The sequence below is a fragment of the Sinohyriopsis cumingii genome, chromosome 8 (assembly GCF_028554795.1).
Source record: "Sinohyriopsis cumingii isolate HCF-2022 chromosome 8, ASM2855479v2, whole genome shotgun sequence".
Classification (NCBI taxonomy): domain Eukaryota; kingdom Metazoa; phylum Mollusca; class Bivalvia; order Unionida; family Unionidae; genus Sinohyriopsis; species Sinohyriopsis cumingii.
The window spans coordinates 30,952,018-30,967,052 of record NC_142968.1 but is presented as its reverse complement, the minus strand read 5'-3'; the positions used below and the strand labels follow the sequence as shown (position 1 = coordinate 30,967,052).

Genomic DNA, 15,035 nt, shown 5'->3' with positions numbered 1-15,035 from the left:
ACATTTTCAACTGGAAGACAAAAGATTAACAAATGGGGCATTAATAATAAATTACCAGTCATGTTCAAAATCCCTGAAGTGTTTTAGATGGTATTAATTTTGACGAATGAATTACTCACTGACTTCATTGAAATCTTCAAAAGTAATTTTGCCAGTTCCTTCTCTATCATAATCTCTAAGAATCTTCAAAACATCAGCTTTTTTCACATCGAAACCAAGAGCTCTCATTGCAACCTGGAGAAAGAAAATACAGACATAATAGTGAATTTGGCTAGTAAAGTAAAGTTGAATCGTAATGCACATTTTACACAAGTACCATGAATGGTACATCGTATGCCTGGCTTTTGCTTAATTAATAGTCATCTATGTAGAAGCTGCAACAACCCAGTGAAAAGAAGAATTCACCTATTGAGGCAGCAAGGAATCTATTGTTGATGACTGTAAGAGGGAGTTGAACACTCAAATCAGCAAAGCAAACCAGGCCTCTCTTGCTTCAAAATATCTGGAGGCCTACAAACATAAGCAAGATGACCAAGCTAAAACCATTCAAAGGAAATGTCCTCAGTGTGCTGCTGCATGCGTGCGAGTGCTGGAAAACAACTACATGTCCTTCTATCAAAAAGTGACTGGAAACATTCAAAACCAAATGCTTCTGCAGAAGCTGACAAATTTTCTGGCTCAAAACCATCTCAAATGAAGAACTCCATTGAACAGCTGAGTGGACAACATACATCTCAGATGAGATTAAGGCAATGGAGATGGCTGTAGCACAGGTGATATCAGAGAGGATTGATGATACGAAGACACTGGTAGGGCATAGCTGACTCTGGAAACTAATGAACTTGACCTTTGGTCAGGGTATGCAGTCCTCAGGCATTATTTACTTGTAACATTTATCATATTTGTGACCACTAGATTCCAGAATCAATTGGTTTCTTTAATACCCTAAGTGTAAGTCACACACAAAGGAACTTACTCTGGGACAATAGTTACCCTGTCAATCCCATTTTTCTTTGCACAGGTACATTTCTATCACATGAATGACTTGGTGTGTTGTACTTAATACATGAAGCTCAAATTATGATCCAGTGATTAACAATGGAAATTTTACTGACTGACATTTAAACGTCCATGAATGATGAATACACATTGAAAGACCAAAACGTCATGCATGATTTACAACTGGATACCATTTCAAGAATCAAATGATCCTAATTTCTATAAAAAGAAATAAAGAAAAAAGATCTTGTCTATTCAGTGCATTTAGAGAAGGCTGATCAACTTATTGTGCAATATGTTTACACTTTTACTTTATTCAAAAAAATCTTAACAAACTCACACACCAACTTGACAAGAGGAATAAAGTATTGATCTTCATTTGAACAATGTAAGTTTTCCCTACTGTTTATGAAAAATAATCCTCTAATGATTAGACAATTAAATTCCAGATGACAGAAACTTTTGTTTAAAATAAACCACAACAAAAACGAGCAAATTCTAAATTTATGAAATCATGTACTGACACCTTCACTCAGCTGACTATACATGTTCAATTTTAGCTATACATGTATTGCAAGGGACTGGCCATTTAATTTATGGGGCTAGATTGTTCTTTCCAATTTGGATAATTTTTTTTGTTATTTCATTCATCACAAGGAATGTCATGGTATCCTTTTTATGTTTAAATCACACCTCTATGATCCTGTGATTGAATGTCCGAAGTAGTACAAGCTATTACTGAGAACTTGTCAGGGCCGGATCAGGGACCCTACCCCACCCTGTTAAAAAGATAAACGTAAACACCCATAAACATACAATACAGTCACTTGAAATTTGACTGTTGTTGTATTCTAGCATATATTTATTGCATATTATACACACTTTAAGTAAACAGACACAGACTTTTGCTTCTGTGCCCTTTCGAGGAAAGTGGGGTGCTTTTGAAATTTTGGATCCCCTCAAACACTAGAGCAGATCCGGCTGAGTTTGTGTTTTGGATAACTATCATAACTTATGCAATATTGTTTCACATCCATTAAATATGAATGCAAATGTAAACTGTTTGATGTCTATCATTTGTTATTGTTCTTTTCACTGCAGAGTGCAATAATACAAAATTTCATATTATACTTAACAAAGAATATTGCATAAAAAGAGCAAAAAGAAATAAGGAAATGACTGTCTGTACATTCTGGTAACATAGTGTTGAGAGATTAAAAAAAAAAATAAGATTCATTGCGTCAAATGTACTAAAATTAAGTTCATTAGCACTTAAGTTTTTGTTTGATGTTAAGTAGAGGATTCCATAATAAGCAGGAGAAGGCACTACACTAATTTGAGATAAATGTAGAGACCAAAGGATCATTTTATCAATTGATTGATTAATTGAGAGAGATGAGGAATCAATCCAATGACTTCCAATGAATCCATTTTAGCTGCAAAGATACCAAATACAAAAATCAGCTAAATACTATTGAAAGAAACTGTTTTACATGTTTTATTTTTGTTGTCTTAATAGCCAAACACTCCGACAGTCACAAACAGGAAACTACATTGAAATAATTAAATGTCTTAGACCTATATTATGACTAGGTTATTGACGCATCAATTACATGTGATTGATTAGTTTTTCTATCATGATAAAACTGTTGTTTTTATATTTTCCATAAAAGAACAATCAAATAATAGACACATGTGGATAAAATCACACAGAATGCCTTAAATTTGTTGAACACACATTTAAGATTTGACAATTTTCCACATTATTATTCATTTCAACAATACACCGAGGTCAAATTAATTAGAAACAATTACCAAACTTCCACTATTAATGACGGAACCATAACTTGAGCAGTAAACAACAAGTAGGCAAGAATCATATATACTCGCGTATAGGCCAATAATTTAGGAAAATAAAAGCCCTGGAAGAAGGCTGGTCAGCTTAGCCACTAGCCAAGGTGTAAACTTGAACTATTTTAAGATTTTTTTGTTGACTACCATACTGGCTGTAAATCTTGGGACACAAAAAAATAATTTTTCCGTGTTCTAAGATGTATTGCATGTGAAAAAAATATAATCTCTGTGTCCCAACACTTACTAAACTGTTATAAACTACTATGATTGCCTTGGTTATTTAAATAATGGTAAAAAAAGACTTCACAATTCATGGGATGGTTCAATTTACCCATAAGACCAGGTTTTACTATAGTCTACAGTACTTACAGAGTGCAAATCGTACCTAGCATCATTTCAATCCTCAAATTAGATACAGATTTGCTTTTATAACACTTCAGCTAGTTGGTAATAACCGTTTCATTTACGTTGATCCACACACTCACAAGTTACTCTACTTTGATGACATAAGTAATACTACAAACTTAGGTAATCTTTATGAAAAGGTACACACATTCAATTGTGCAAGGTATAACCAGCATAACTGTTACATGTTCATGAAAGAATAGTAATAATAAAGGCTAAAATTCTGAATATAGATCAACTAATATCATAATCAATCTATCTTACTTTTGTGTTTTGGATGAAAAAAGTCATAATTTTCCACACAATGTAAAGCTAGATGTTTCAGCATCTCCTCTGTTTATAATTGGCAAATTTGTCTTTTATTTTCTGACAGCAATAGAATCCAGCTAATCATTAAAACCCTGAAACTGGCTTGGATTAAAAGGGAATTTTGACAGGCAACTCAATGAGGACTTTGATGTGTCTGTCTGCGCCTGTTCAGGTCTCAGATTCAGCCAATGTGGGTATGTGAGAAAGCTTGCCAGTAGCTTTCTCGTGGGTTGGTGGTTCTTTCCAGGGTTCTTCCTCCACCATTAATACTGGCCGCCATGTATAGCCTATTGTGTGGTGAAAAATGGCGTTAAGCCCCACAACAACAACTTTGATGTGTAATTGCCTTTCAATCAGTAATATTAGCATGATTACCAGAGTTTTGTAAAATGGGGTGCAAGGTCGCTCACATCAAAGCAAACTACAGCTCAGTTTTTATGGTATTAGCATAATGTTTGAAGCATTATTTCTGAAACATCATTATTGTATTTTAGATTATCATTAAAGTTAAGTGCAGTGGTGCCCATGATTTGAATCCAAAGGATGTACTTCATTCAGCGGAATGTACTTCATTCAGCTCATTCAAACCCACAACGTACATGCAATGACACCATGATGTAAATATGCTCACTAGCTTAATTGCGAGTGTCGAATCAAACCTTATTGCTGTTTCTTGTTCTCATACTGGGATAATATTTTAATGAGTAAGGTATTTGCACTTTCAAGGCGAAATAAAAAAATAATTATCTGTGCACTGATATAAAAGTCTAACGCAATAATACATAAACAAACAATAATCAAGTCAAAAGGGAGAGATTGTTTTACAACAACCAACAAATGCTCAATTCCTGTCATCGTCCGATCAAGTTAAACACAATTCTGAATTAGGCAAAAACAACAAGAAAACAGACAGTGCATAAGTTTAAGATTTCTTTGAACAAAGTAAATATGTAAACTTGTTGCAAAAGGTGTTAATCAGCCTTTTGTAAATGAAAAAAGTACAGTAGTACACCACTCCCTCGATAACTCGCGCACATCGGGGTCCAGAAACATCGACCGCACTATAAGCGAGGGGCGAGTTATCGAGGGACCTATAAAATAAGCCCAAAACCAATAAAGTGATTGAAGGGGGGAGGGGTAGGCAGATTATACTGTTGAATACTCACTTTATAATCGTTCTGAGATTAACTGTTAATAAATATCTCTTCATAACGGTGTACTTTATTATTTTCTCATAGGACAACATTAACAATTTCAGGATAAATTACAGTATATTGAGGCGATCATCGAAAACATTATTCCACGTGGTTTCCGTTCGCTGAACATGTGTACCACTTCACACATTGTGTACTACGTCACTAAGTTTTATGTTGAATTGTATGCATTCTAGTTTTATTGTTTGAGCCAAATTAGAAGTTTTTTATACACAAAAGATCGACTCTTTTCGAGAAACAGTGTTGATCGAACGATAGATATATAGATAGATTTAAATTCGATAGAAGTAAAATGGAAAACAAAAAAAAAGCAAGAGTTAATCAGTACTGACACATTTAATTGGTCTACAAATTTAAAACAACGTAAATTAGAACAAGTTAATACTTGCCGTTTGTGCCACGCTTGACAAATATCAATTCACTTTTTGAAAAAATCAGTTAATTTTTTTGTGTGTGTTACTCCTTGGTTTCTCTGCCGCCGAGCAAAATCCCTCAGATTTCTCAACTGCATGAGCTTTACGTAGTCAACATTTTGGGTCTCCAGCCACCTTATGGCAATATCAAAATATTTGCTTCCTGTGCAGAGGGGTGGGGGTGCAACATCTGTGTCTGCATCACTTTCAACACTTGTGTTACTCCAGTTAGAATCGTCTTCTGCTGCAAATTTGTTCGCTATAGAAATAATTATAGTTTCATCTGACATGTATTCGGCTGTAGGGTAATCATTGTCTGCACAAATCCACTCCTCCACCAAGAGAAACGCCCATCTCAGGACCATGAGTCTGCACTAATTTCTCCCAAACAGCCTCGGCATTAATGACATCAGTTTCACTGAAACATTCGAAGTCACTATCGTCGTCGTTGTCTCTGTTAATGTTTTGCTTTACGTCAAAGGCAGCTCCAAGACCCTTAATCCAGCACCCGAGGTCTCTTGTAATCGATCTTTTTTTTTAATGCAACAAACACTTCCCCAAGTTGTTGATCAAAACAAAGCCGGCATGTACATGTAATTAGGTTCTCACAGAAGTACTCACGGGTTTCGATGTGACGGTCGATTGACTCTTTTCATGTTTTCAATGAACAGACTATGTTGTGATTATAATGTTTACACTGAAACGGAATTAAAGGATTAGAACGTGACTTTCACACAGGAAGTCGTTTAACTGGTGTTTATTTCATTCTCTGTTGCCACCTGTTAACATTTACCAGAAGTTTTCATTGATCGCTATTTCACCAGACTGTTTATTTACAGTATAATGACAACTATTTATCCTAAAAACTTACATAATATATGATATCTTTAAACAGAGGTCTCGCTAGGATTTTAAAACTGGGTCTTTCTGCCTCTGAATTCAATCACTAAATATCAGTATATTTTCTCACTCGGCCGCCAAGTCAAAGCCTTTGAACTAACCGCCTAGCTGTTGCATCATGTTCTTTTTTTTTTTAATGTACTCTTATGAAATAGCAACAGTACATCAAAGAGTCTTTCAGTCCCTGAATTCTGTCATTGTAAATATCAGCACAGTAAACTGATCAACACATTTTCCCACAAAGCAGGTGGCTGAAACAGGACCGGCAAATCTTTGAAATTTCCCGCGCACCTATTACATGCGTACGGAGGACTCCAGCCTCAGTGATTTTCTGCGTCCCAGATCAAAAATTGGCGTCCAAATACGTGTAATTAAGCGTTTTCGAGATCTCTGAAATTAATTCTTTTCTAGAGCTTGCAAATTGCAAAATATGGATTATATTTTTACGGGCATTAATCACCATTTTCGATGATAAAACGAGCAATGTATCAAGGTTAAATTTATCAATTCTTATCGTAATTTTTTTCATGTTCAGCATATTTTAAAGATATTTTAAATACATTTTGTCTGGAAAAAATCGGGAGCCAAGACGGACACCGCGTTATAAGCGGGATCGCGAGTTATCCGGGCGCGAGTTATCGAGGGAGCGGTGTATTTAGCACAATTTTCAAGCACTGAGACTGTTTTATCTAAAATCTGATTTGGCATCATATCTATTACACAGTCTTCATCAAAACTAGAAAATGTGTATAATCATCTGATAATGATGTAGATACACTGGCATCTCTCTCTCTCTCGATCTCTAAAGTGTACGCTTGCATGGTTATATACATTAAACCATGCCCATTTGAGAGAGACCAAGTCCACTCCACATTCATCATTCTCAATGACTGTGACAGAGTGTTGTGTGTGGAGCAATTCTTTGTGAGCCGAAGTGGCAACACCATCAGAATGCATGGAGATATGGTGGATGGATTTATCCTAATCCTCTCCACCACCACCACAATGCATGGGGTTCCGAAAATATGTGATTTGTAGTGTACACAACATAAACAACAGGAAATTCCATTAAGCTGATCAGAGTATGATTACTCTGATTGGTTACCTTAGAAACAGATTACTTTGTATAATATTCTCCATGTAGCTATACCTTCAATGCAGGTATTATCATCTGCAATCCTAATTATGTTAAATTGTCAACAATTGCTAATTATTTGGTTAAACACTGCAGGTGCTAAGACTCCAAAGAAAGGAAATAAAATATAAGTTCAAAATAAAACCGAAAAAGGCAAAGAAAATATATTATTGATGGCTGTGTGCTGTAGAAAGAAGAAATGACAACCTAGTGGTGGGGAGTAAATCTGAGTGAGTAAATACAGATAGTTACATGAATTACTGAGTGGAAGGAAGATGCTCTTGTACACAATGTTAAAAATATTAAATGTGTTATGATTAGTAATAACAATTTATTTTATTCATATAATTCTGGCTACTAACATTATTTCTTCTGTGGAAACCTAGAAACAGAATACCTTTAATTCATGGTAGTCAATTGCTCGGTCTTTGTCTGTATCAAAAAGGTCGAATGCCTCCTTTATTTCCTGCTTTTGTTCCTCAGCAAGCTCACGCTTCTTTTTCTTCTTTGTCTTGTCAAGGGCAAACTCTGCTCTGAAACAGAAACAAAAAAAAAAATGAGTCAAATTAGAATATTTCACTTAGGAGTCACAGTGTTACTCCCTTATCAATTCACTTTGTGGGCACTCACCAGTTAGTATGTACTTTTGAGAGAGTGACATATGTAAGGTGAAGTTGTTTGCATTTAAAACATGCACAATGGAGAGAATGTTGGCATACCTCTATGCTACATTAATGTAATGTGGATATTTCTTTGGATATTGTACCTTTGGAAATTGTACATGATCTAAGCACACTGCTAACTAAAATGACTGCTCCCTTGTGATAAAAAATCAGGCTGAATTAGTCTAAAGTACACTTTCCATAGCAGCTATTAAAATAGGGAAAATGAATTTTGCAGACTAGACAATACCAGCTTCTGAAAGTGCAATGAATGAATTACCAAATATATAAAATACAAAAGAAGTTATTGGCTCTTTTTTCATACAATTTACCTCTGAAGTTCAGGAAGTGAAAATGACCAAGTGGAGCTAGCACTTTTTTGAAAGGTGCACATTTGGAGTAAGGCCTAGCTGTATACTCTATAACCCATATTACACCCATGAATCATACACCAAAATAAAGGGAATTAAAGGTTCTTTGAATTATACCTAAGATATACAATGTCTTTTTTAAACAGCCAGTATAACCAGTGAGGAAAGCCGGGGAAATTCTTTTTCTTTAAAATTCTAACCTATGCAACATGTGAAACTGTAGAGTGCCACCATTACATCACAACTAATTTAAGTTCCTTATTTACATATGCACATCTTTAGCAAAACCTCAACAACAATCATCAAACAGTGAAAACTGAAAAGTTCAAAGTCAATGGGTCATTCAGTATTGGATTAGATGACTAACACTGAATGCTCTGCCTGTAGTCTAAACTATGGTTTCCTCAGAAGCCAAGTCAGCTCCAATTGCAAACTGCACAGATCAGACCAACTCTTACATGATGTGCCTGTAGATCCAAAGATGCTAGGATTTTATTTAAATGGGGGCAGGAGGTAGAAAAAAGATGGAGAGGGGGAAAGAAGAGGAAACCGTCATAATTCAATACTAATATAACACATAAATATTTGTCTCTTTTCTGGATCCACTCAGAAGTCAAAATACTCAAAATATGTACTCAATATCACCTCTAGTTGTATAAGCTTTAATCTGTTCCTTATCTTTGTGTGAATATCATTCTGTGCTGAGATTCCAATGTAACATTCTGCTATCTGAAGGGGCATATACCTAACAAGCTTTAAACCAGCTTGAATATGTATGAAGGTGTTCTTTATGTTATATATGACTGTTTACAGCTCATAGGTGTCAAGTCTTGGATATCACTGGTAATCTGCTAACTAAGAAATCAAATTTCTTATGTTTCATGATGCTGCATAAGGGTTTTAAATTCATCATTGCCAAAGTCTGCTTGTTCCGACAGATGTATTTTGATCATATATATACTTACTTTTCAATATCTTTTTACATTCTTATTCATTAAAGTTATCCTACTGAAAAATGTACTAAAACTGTTTTATAGGACAAGAACCCTTAGTACTGAATTGTTTGAGAAAATAAAATTAAAAACTGAAATCTAATATTAAGCTGTTTTATTTCAGATAGGCCTGATATATTATCCATTTCTACATTTTGAAATGCTGCTGAATAGGAGTTTACCTACATGCTGTCTGCTTTGTCCATCCAAAAATATTTATTGGATATACACCGTATGTTTATTTTCAGGCTTAAACCGCATGTATTTTCAGTAACACTTTTCTAGCTCTACTATTCCAATATATGTAAAACCTTTCAAAAATCATTATCACTATCATCAGCTAGTATTTGCTGAATGATTACACTAATACACCATTTTCCCATGCTACCACTCAAGGTGGCCATGATCGTGACTGCTTAATATGCAAGTGCGATGCACTGAATGCAATTCTGACCCTTTTTTAATAGCCAAATGACAATCAGGTTATCACTAGAGTTTATTCGTCATTTTTGGTTGACCAATGAGAGGGTAATATTCCATTAAGCTCACTGCCTTGTATAGTCTGGCATGCCTTAAAGGTATGGTAAGTCAAGAAAAACTACAGATAGCCATACAAAGTTGAATGCTTGAGCTAAACCTCATTTCCAAATTTATTATACTACACAATTAGCACCGACTCTTAAATAGGTCATGCAATAAGGGAGAAGTGTCCTCCCTTGTAGTTTTTTACAGTACATGTATGACTAATAAGTAAATTGTAAGTAATGATACAAGCCCCTGTGTTATTGTTAAATTCAATTATATTAATCCTACAATGCTAAATGCCTCCCCTGATATTTATGTTTAGGTCAACGTCTTACTGACTAAATAATGGCATTGTGTAGCATGTTCACTGACTGAATGATAAGGCAATAAGGCCAACTTTTTAGGAATATCGCACAAAACTGGCAGTCCATATTGATGCTTTTCCACAAATTGATGTCATATTGCTTTAGTTAGACTTTACTTACTCTGGTTTCGTTTTCCTAATGGATTTAAACTGTGATGAAAGCAAATGGATTGTCACAGAATAAGGCAAAAATAACTTGGTTTCACCTTAGAATGATTTGATCATTTCCGTCGTACATGCATACAATGTTACCTAGGGTGGATACTTGTTTTTCTAGGTAAGCAAGCAGAGGTCTCACTAGGATTTTAAAACTAAGAGTCCAGGACTCCCATTTTGGTAAAAATAGGAGTCCCACCATCAAAAGTTGCAGTCCCTACTTTCCTACAGAATCAACAAGGATGCCAGTGCATCTATTTTTAGATGGAGAGGGTTTTGTAATGTAATCACTCACTATAATATAGCTTCATTACAACAGTCCACTGACATGATCGCAAATTTATGGTTTTATTTATTTGTATATGCACTTGTAGCAATCTTAGGCAATAGTATCTGATTTGCTTCTTTTTTCCCGTATTTTCGCAAATACATGTCAAGTCAGAAAACAGCTTAGATCTTAAAGCGCATCTCGTGAATTCCACAACATAGCATTGTTCCATACGTTTCTGACCTACATAATTTGCATTTTAAAGTTAAATCTTTATTAAAATAATACCTAGGCTTTGGTTTCAATGATTTGTATATTTTTTTCTGAATATATTTGCCCAATGATTTAAGAAAAAAGACAATCATATAAACTGGTACATCCCAGACTTAGCGAAGGCCGCCACTATTTCCCGTTAGGCCTACTTGATCACTTACATTTTCTAACTAATTTTATGACGAAATAGTGTATAAGAGGCAGTTAATATATATCCAAATCACTGATTCTGATCTTAAAACACATGTTTGTATATGTTTTATCATCAAAGGATATCATGCAGGAAATTGATAGTTGCTACCTTACTTGGAAAAAGGTTAATGGTAAATCAGCTATCAAAACATAATGCTTGTGAATGGGCAAGAGCTTGTTTGTCAACATAATTTATATAAAAACTAGGCCTAGCTCCTGATACCTTGATGAATACATTTTGCTGCAACACTAGAATTAACCGGGCTAAGGCGAGGGGCATTAAAAAAAATATGGTATGGTCAGTCAATGTACCTACTAAATAATTACTGGGCGAAGTCGTTTTTGCTTTCCTAACAGAAGGCGAAGTTTACATTCAGAAATGAACACAATAACGAAAGCTAAAGTTGTCTATTTGATGTACTTTTATAAATGACCACATGTACATCTCTGGGTCTTTCTGCCTCTGAATTCAATCATTGTAAATATCAGTACATTTTCTCACCTGGCAGCCAGTCAAAGCCTTTGAACTTGCCACCTAGCTATTGCATCATGTTCTTTTTTATGTACTCTTATAAAATGGCAACATGTATGTACATCAAGGAGTCTTTCAGTCACTGAATTCTGTCATTGTAAATATCAGCACAGCTAATTGATCAACACATTTTCCCACAAAGCAGGTGGCTGAAGCAGGACTGGCAAGTCTTTGAATTTTGCCGCACACCTATTACATGCGTACGGAGGACTCCCACCTCAGTGATTTTCTGCGTCCCAGATAAAAAATTGGCATCCAAATATGCGTAATTAAGCATTTCCAAGATCTCTGGCAAGTGAACTAGCATGTATCTCGTTGTAGATCACTTGAGTTACTAAAAAGCACGGTATGCACGGGTATTTTACCCTGACTATTACTCAGTCTCCTGTGGATTTAAGGCAAGTTCAGTTTCTAACTGACACACTGGTCTATGGATCTTGTCAAGGAGAGAACGTTCTCCATTTGTGTTCTCCTGCCATAGGGGTAAGTGTTACATTTGTATTTTATTTGATATGTGAAGTATATTCAATTTTTAATGTATGTCGTATCGTGAAATTATGTCTTTACTACTACGCAGATTTGAAACGTTGCTAACTTTTGAATTACAAGTTGCTATTAGAGTTTAATTTAGTAGCATGTATCTACAGAATTTAATTCCGCACCTATTATTATGACCAGTTTGGTTTTACTGTAGCTGTTTAGGGCTGTCTGAAGCTGTTAAGAGCTGTCTATAGCCTCTGCATGTATGTCTATGTCTGTGTGCATGGCAGATCCATGAAGGGTGGGCGTGGCTAATACAAGTGTGCCAACCCAATTAAGGAGAACTGTGTGATGTCGGTGCATATGTGTGCGGGTATCTCAGGCTATCTTTCTGGCAGTCTGTGTGTCAATATGGAAGATGATATAACCATCAAGGCCATACAAAGACGAAACCACTAGTTTGTTAACTTGTGTGCATGTTGGATCCATGAAGGGTGTGTACGGCCAATACAAATGAGGGACATACCAAGAATTCGGGAGATTTGTGTGGTTTGTCAGTGGACACATTTGCAAGTTTTACAAATATTTATGAATCATCCAGCTGTACAAATGAATGACTGAGTCATGGTTGTTTCAATTGGTTGTTGTTTCAACTGAGTACAAGTGAGTCATTTTGATTACATAAGATTATTTGAATCTTTATTTTGATTACATGAGATTATGTGAATCTCACTTTCGTTTCAGGAGCTTATTTGAATCTCACTTTCATCTGAATCTTTATTTTCATTCCATGAGATTAGTTGAATCTCACTTTCATTACATGAGGTTACATAAGATTATTTGAATCTTAGCCATACATGAGAATACATGAATCCTTTTTAGTTAGACATATGTTTGGAGCATGAAAGAATCATTGCATTTGTAATATATATATATATATATATATATATATATATATATATATATTATTTTATTTATTAATTTTATAAATTTTCATCTTTCATCACATTGTGTTGTGTTGTCATTCAATCCAAGCACCCATTCAGGTCTATCCTGTTACATGGACATGTTTTCAAGTTCTGTTGGCCTACATTTCAGTGTGCTAGAATGTAATGGAAGTCAAGAATGCCAAAATCAGTTAAAACGATGATAAAGAACTTGAATGAAATGAAGCTGTCTAAACAATTTATTCAATACTGGTACATTAATATTTGTTTCTTTAAAGAAGAAACATACTTCAACTTAATCTGATTTCAGGATTCCCGGCTTCTATGGCATTACAGCCAAATGAATTGTAGGTCAACAGAGCTTGAAAACATCCATTTGCTTGTGTGAGAATTTGAATTTATCAAAAAAAAAAAGACATCAGAATAAGTAAAGACCATCTAAAGCATTATGACTTTAATTGGTAGAAAAGTGTTAATATGGGCTGCCAAGTGTGTGAAATATATCTGAAAATCTGACTTATCATTCCAATGTTAGTCAACCTTGGAGCATGCAAAACAATGCCATTATTTGGTCAGTAAGATGGCAACCTAAAAAAAGACAATTATAAGGTGAGGTATCTTACTCTGTAGACTCAGGAATAGTAATATAAGACATCAACCCCGATACTTATGTTATGGGGGTCGAGGTCTTACTGTCGAAATAACAGCAATGTGTAGCATGTTCTGATGGAAATTAACAATGGAACAAGCAGTCAAATTTTCAGGAATATCTCACATGCCTGACAGATTATATTCCTTCGGATGGACTTGAAAATTGTATGCCTCTTTCCAATGGAAGCCAGGAAGTCCGAAATCAGTACAAAGGATAATAAGAATTTTGAATGAAACGAAGCTACCTAAACACTTTCTTTGACATTAATATATTTTTATTCGTTTTGTTAAAGAAATATGCTTCAAGTTAACCCTATTTTGGCATTCTTGGCTTCCATCACTTTTTAGCCAGCTGAAAAATAGGCCAAGGAAACTTGAAAACATGTCTGTTTTCCTGTGTGAGAATTTGAATTTATTAGATAAAAGACATCAGAGTAAATAAAGTCTGACTAAAACATTATGACTTTAATTAATAGAAAAGCATCCTTATAGGTTGCCAAGTGTGTGTGTGATATTCCTGAAAATGTGACTTTAATTACAATGTCAGTCGATATCAAAACAAGCAACACAGTGCCATCATTTAGGCAGTAAGACCTTGACCCCCAAAACATAGATATAATCAGGGTCAAAGGCTTAAATTGAAGGACTAGACTAGGGATTAGTCCTACAACGCAAGACACATCACCCGATATTTTTGTTCTGGAGGGTGATGGGTCTTACTGCCTAACTGATGGTGCTGTGCAGTGTGTATTGATGTCAACTAACAGTGTAAGGAAAAGTCAAATTTTCAGGAATATCACACACAACTGGCAACTAATAAAGACACTTTTTTACAAAACAAAGTTATAATGTTTTTACCAGACTTTACTTATCCTGATGTTTTTTATCTAATAAATTCAAATTCTCACAAAAGAAATGGACCTATTTTCAAGTTTCGTTGGCCTACATTTCAATTGGCTGGAAAGTGATGAAAACCGGAAATGCCGAAATTGGGTTAACATGAAATATTAGTCTTTAACGAAATATGTTATGCCTATTGGAACTGTAAGCAATATTTCGTTTCATTCAAGAAACATATCCCCACATGAACCTACTTGAACATACTTAGGCGTACCTCAACTACTATCACATTGCAACAAATTCAAATGTATGTCAATGGAACATGAAAATACATCCATTTGCTAGTGTCATATTTTCATTCTGCCAGGATAAAGACAGCACAGTAAGTATATTAATTACACAAAAATTAGTGGAAGAGTCTCACTATAGGCAGCCAAGTGTGTGAGATATTCCTGAAACTTTGACTAATCATTCCGATGTTAACCAACATCAGGACAGGCTATACAAGACCATTGTTTGGATAGTAAGACAGAGCAGTAAAACAAAAACAAAA

General features: G+C 35.0%; 1 protein-coding gene across 1 annotated transcript in view; it reads right to left on the bottom strand.

Moving 5' to 3' along the window:
- Positions 1-15,035, bottom strand: part of LOC149793229 (centrin-3) — a 28,933-nt gene that overhangs the window by 12,746 nt on the left and 1,152 nt on the right. Inside the window, exons 2-3 of the mRNA XM_089967197.1 lie at positions 7,627-7,762; positions 120-234 (exon numbers count right to left, since the gene is read on the bottom strand). Coding sequence (XP_089823323.1) covers positions 120-234; positions 7,627-7,762 — 251 coding nt within the window. The remainder of the gene's footprint in view (positions 1-119; positions 235-7,626; positions 7,763-15,035) is intronic.